This window comes from Hydractinia symbiolongicarpus, chromosome 8 (assembly GCF_029227915.1).
Source record: "Hydractinia symbiolongicarpus strain clone_291-10 chromosome 8, HSymV2.1, whole genome shotgun sequence".
Taxonomy (NCBI): domain Eukaryota; kingdom Metazoa; phylum Cnidaria; class Hydrozoa; order Anthoathecata; family Hydractiniidae; genus Hydractinia; species Hydractinia symbiolongicarpus.
In genome coordinates this window covers 6,429,589-6,434,777 of record NC_079882.1, presented here as the reverse complement: position 1 = coordinate 6,434,777, position 5,189 = coordinate 6,429,589, and the positions used below count along the sequence as shown (strand labels likewise).

Below are 5,189 nucleotides of genomic sequence, written 5' to 3'. Positions count from 1 at the left end.
AGAATACTTTTTATCTGATGATAGATAAATACTACAAATTGGCGACGAGGATTCCAAGAACTCATGGAGAGGTATATTTCATAATTACAAAGCAATCTCGCGTGAAACAAGACGTGTGAATTTTCGAATCAAAACAACAAATTTTGTTGACTCTTACTGTGCGAAAGGAAACTTTGCTAGGCTGTCCTTTGTAATTTCAAGCGATAGTTATACTTGTGCGCGCGCTCTGAGCATTTCTGTGCAGCTAGCATGTCCGTTTTGCAACTTCCAGCCATACCACCCTTTGACCCAAATGGAGAACCGACTTCAGTTGGTCAACGATGGACGAAATGGCAGACCAGTCTTAAATACTACATACTAGCAAGTGGAGTTAGGGATGATGAAAGAAAGAGGGCAATTTTACTCCACATGATTGGACCTAAATGCCAGGAAATATTTGAAACTTTCTCTGATCCTGGAACAACATTTGAAGAAGCCCTCCATAAATTTGATGAACATTTTTCAGTCAAAAAGAACATACCTTTCGAAAGGCATAAATTTCACCAAGCCTCACAACAAGTAGGGGAAAGTACGGATCAATTCATTACCCGTCTACGACAACTTTCCTTATATTGTGAATATGGATCAGAAACTGACAATGAAATCCGAGACATGGTCATAGCAAAAACATCGAATATTAAATTCCGCAAACGTTTACTTATGGAAACTGATTTGAATCTCCAGAAAACACAGGACCTTGGACGACTTTTTGAATCTGCAGAACACCAAAACAAAGAAATAGCTAATGGTAAACAAACACAACATGACACTGAAGAAGAAAGCTCTGAACAAATCAACAAACTACATGGGCGTAGACCACCTCATCGTAGCCATAGGAAACACAATGCACCACCACATCGGAACAACCCAACCAAATCATTCAACAAACCAGAATGTGGTCGCTGTGGTATGAAGAACCACAAAAGTCATGAATGTCGGAGATCAAGAGATAAAACATGTAACAAATGTGGTATTAAAGGACATTTTGCAAAAATGTGCCGCACCAAAAATAAACAGCAAGTTCATCAAACCAACCATGAAAACTCTGATGACGAAGATGAGGATATCTACCTATACAAGATGAACACTACGAAGTCAAATAACTTCCCCGTTCTAGTAAACAATAGCGAAATGACTGCTATCATTGATTCTGGAAGCACAACAAATATCATCGATTTTCGAACCTATAAACGCTTATTCAGCAACATCCAGCTTCAGAAATCCAATGCCCGAATCTACCCATACAATGCTACTAAGAAGCTCCCAATCACTGGTACCTTCAAAGCTACAGTTGCAGCAAATCACCATAAAATACTAGCAAAATTCTACGTAATACCTGGTCAAGGAGGCAATTTACTTGGTCACAAAACAGCTGAGCAGCTAGATCTATTACGAATTGGACCAGCTACAACACCCATCAACCATAGAACATTCCAGTTAGGTAGCAGAAGTCTGTCAAAAGGCATACCAGTATCAACAGAACAAGTCCTCAACAAAAACAATAAGGTATTCAAAGGAATGGGAAAACTTAACAACTTCAAACAGAAACTCCATATTGATCCAGATGTCACCCCCATCCAGCAACCAACTAGGAGACTGCCGTTTCACACCAGAAAGAAAGTTGAAGCAGAGCTCGATAGACTGCTGAAATTAGATATCATTGAGCCAGTTAATGGACCAACTTCGTGGGTTTCACCAATTGTCGCAGTACCTAAGAAAAATGGCAAAATTAGATTGTGTGTGGACATGCGCAGAGCAAACACTGCCATTATCAGAGAGAAGCATCCTATTCCAAAACTGGAAGAAATCCTACCATTATTAAATGGAGCCACTGTCTTCTCAAAAATTGACCTGCGAGAAGGCTACCATCAAATTGAGTTAGCCGAAGAAAGCAGAAACATTACTGCCTTCATTACCCATAAAGGAATTTTCAGATACAAGCGTCTCATATATGGTATTTCAAGTGCCTTTGAACATTTTCAGAAAAATATTGAAATGGTAATTGCTGATTGTGAAGGGGCAAAGAACATCTCTGATGATATTTTTATCTGGGGAAAAACACAAGCTGAGCATGACCGCAATCTCGATAAGGTTCTTCGTAATCTTTCTGAGAATGGCCTGCGTGTCAACCCAGAAAAATGTGAGTTTAGCAAGAATAAAATTTTATTTAGTGGATATACTCTCACAACAGATGGCATATCTCCAGACCCTTCCAAAGTCACTGCAGTCAACAAATTCAAAACACCAACAACATCGACAGAAGTCAGATCCTTTCTTGGTCTAGTAAATTATTGCAGTCAGTTCATCAAAGACTACAGTACATTATCAGCTCCACTGAGGAAACTCACCAAGAAAAATACACCATTCATATGGACAGATCTTGAACAGAAATCATTTGATTTACTCAAAGAAAAACTTTGCACTTCTGAAACTATGGCATTTTACAATCCTGAGGCGGAAACAGACATAATTGTTGATGCAAGTCCGTATGGTCTTGGTGCCATACTTACACAGAAACAGAAAGATGGAAACTTCAAGCCGGTAGCATATGGAAGTAGAGCATTAACACCTGTTGAACAGAGATACTCACAAACAGAACGAGAAGCTCTTGCAGTTGCCTTTGGCTGCACACACTTTCACTTTTTCATATATGACCGTGACTTCGATATCACCACTGATCACAAGAGTCTTTTGCACGTAATGTCACCAACTTCCACATCTCCACCACCGAGGATCCAGAGATGGCTTCTTCGCATACAAGGGTATAACTACAAATTAAAATACATTTCTGGTGCCAAAAATGCTGCTGACATACTATCAAGAGACCCTGTTTGTACAGACAGTGAAGGAGAAACTGACGACTCAATTGAATCCTTTATCAACTTTACAGCAGCAGAAGCAGTACCTAAAAGCTGCAATATCGAAGAGATACAAGATGAAACTGCAAAAGACATCATTCTTCAAAAAGTCACCAAAGCCATTAACTCGAAGGCCTGGCCAAAAGATTCTGCTTTGAATCCATACAGACATGCAAAGCATGAGTTATCCTTTGTGAATAACATTTTACTCAAAGGACAACGAATTGTCATCCCAAGCACTCTACAACAGAAAATGTTGCAGATAGCACATGCTACGCATCAAGGAACAACCAAAACTAAACTACTATTACGTGAAAAAGTTTGGTGGCCGCTGATGAACAAACAAATCGAAGATCTAACACTTACCTGTCATGCCTGCCAAGTAACTGCACCCTCCACCACCAGGCATGAACCGTCACAACCAACAGAAATTCCCAAACAACCTTGGAACACTATTGCAATGGACATTCAAGGCCCTTATCCCTCTGGTGACAACCTGTTAGTTTTGATTGATTACAGATCCAGATACCCAATAGTTTCTTCTATCAAGAACACTGGTGTGCAAAACATAATAAATGTTATGAAGCGAACCTTTAGTATTTTTGGTTATCCAAAAACAATTGTAACTGACAACGGTTCACAATTCACGTCCTTCAAATTCAGCCGATACCTTCAACAACATGGTATAAAACACCGGCGTACAACTCCATACTGGCCACAAGCTAATGGTGAGGTTGAGAGATTTAACCGCACATTGAAGCGACACAATCAAACTGCTGTCATCACTGGAAAGGATTGGCGTAAAACTCTTGACACATTCCTTTTGAGTTACCGAACCACACCTCATACCGTAACTAAAGTTCCACCTGCAACACTGATGTTCGGTAGACCGCTAACGAATGATCTTCCTGACGTTAGTCAACTTGTGAAAAGCAACAGTGAATTGGATATAGAAGTAAACAAGAATGATGAAAAGCACAAACAGAAATCCAAGGAAAACACCGACCAGAACCGCAAGGCAAAAACTGTCACTTTTGAAGTCGGACAAAAGGTATTGTTGAAAAATCTTACCGACAACAAAAACAAACTTTCACCGCCCTGGTTAAAGGAAGTCTTCACCATCATTAAAGTATACAAACGAAGCATCATGGTTCGAAACAAGGAAGGAAAAACGTTTCTACGAGCAAACGGACACGCGAAACTGTATAGATCTGCGAAGGGTAAGCAATCGAGTGTTTCTAACGCGCGAAACAGGGCAGACCCTTGTACCTGCTCAAGCAATGCGAATTTTGATGAGAACCAACAATCTAAACCGAATGATGGCCATAACAAAGAAGAAGATCTATACGAAAAGAAAAACCACAAGAACGGTGCAAAAACCTACCCGAAACGACAAAGAAAAAATACAGAGCGTTACGTCATCATCAATCCGAAGCGCAAGAAGAAGACTTAGAGAAAAAAATAAGAACGATAACAAGATAATGATAACAAGAACGATAATGATAAACGATGTATATATATAGCAGACGAACGATACGATGTATATAGTAAAAGACCGATGTGTATAGCTGAAGAACAAAAACGTTTTATGTACGTGCAGAGGAACTGAGTTGAAAAGCAAATATGTGAACATGTTATAAAACAAACAATCAAGAAATCAACAACAATAACTTCGAGAAAAAGAGGGATTGTAATATATTTTACTAGGTATATATCGGATGCCGTGAGTTTCGGCTCGGGCTCAAAAACACGATCCAAGATGGCGTCACAGCATCTGATATCAGACTTTATGTTTATATGTGATTAGCTTCTTTTATCAGAAGAATACTTTTTATCTGATGATAGATAAATACTACAAGACTCTCTATCAAATAAAGACTTAATATTAAAGATTGATTTTTAATGACCTTATTTGGATCAAAAGTGACGTCATATCAACAAGAAAGTTTACTATCTTAACGATACAGCTATGAAGGTCCGTTTTTCTACAAATATTGACGCTTACGTCATTTAACTTGGTACATATGTAGAATATGACATTTAAAAATGTTCGATGTAAGGAAAACAATGTATGTCAAATATATGTCCTTAGTAACCCCTTAGTAACCAACCACCTGGTGACCAACAACACATACTAAATTCTTCTATAACGAATACAACATTTTACTGCAATTGTACATGTTCTTTTCGTCGTCAATTTACACAAAATTTACCCCCCATCCCAAATATGCAATATCCTCCACAGAGTATAAAAAATTAAAAGTTTGAAAAAAGTCACAAACTTTTGGCACT

The 5,189-nt window shown here is 38.6% G+C and overlaps 1 protein-coding gene across 1 annotated transcript; it reads left to right on the top strand.

Moving 5' to 3' along the window:
* The first annotated feature begins 249 nt into the window (after positions 1-249).
* On the top strand, positions 250-4,350 carry LOC130653667 (uncharacterized protein K02A2.6-like). Its single transcript, XM_057456186.1, has one exon. The coding sequence runs from the start codon at positions 250-252 to the stop codon at positions 4,348-4,350; it is 4,101 nt and encodes a 1,366-aa protein (XP_057312169.1).
* The last annotated feature ends 839 nt before the right edge of the window (positions 4,351-5,189 follow it).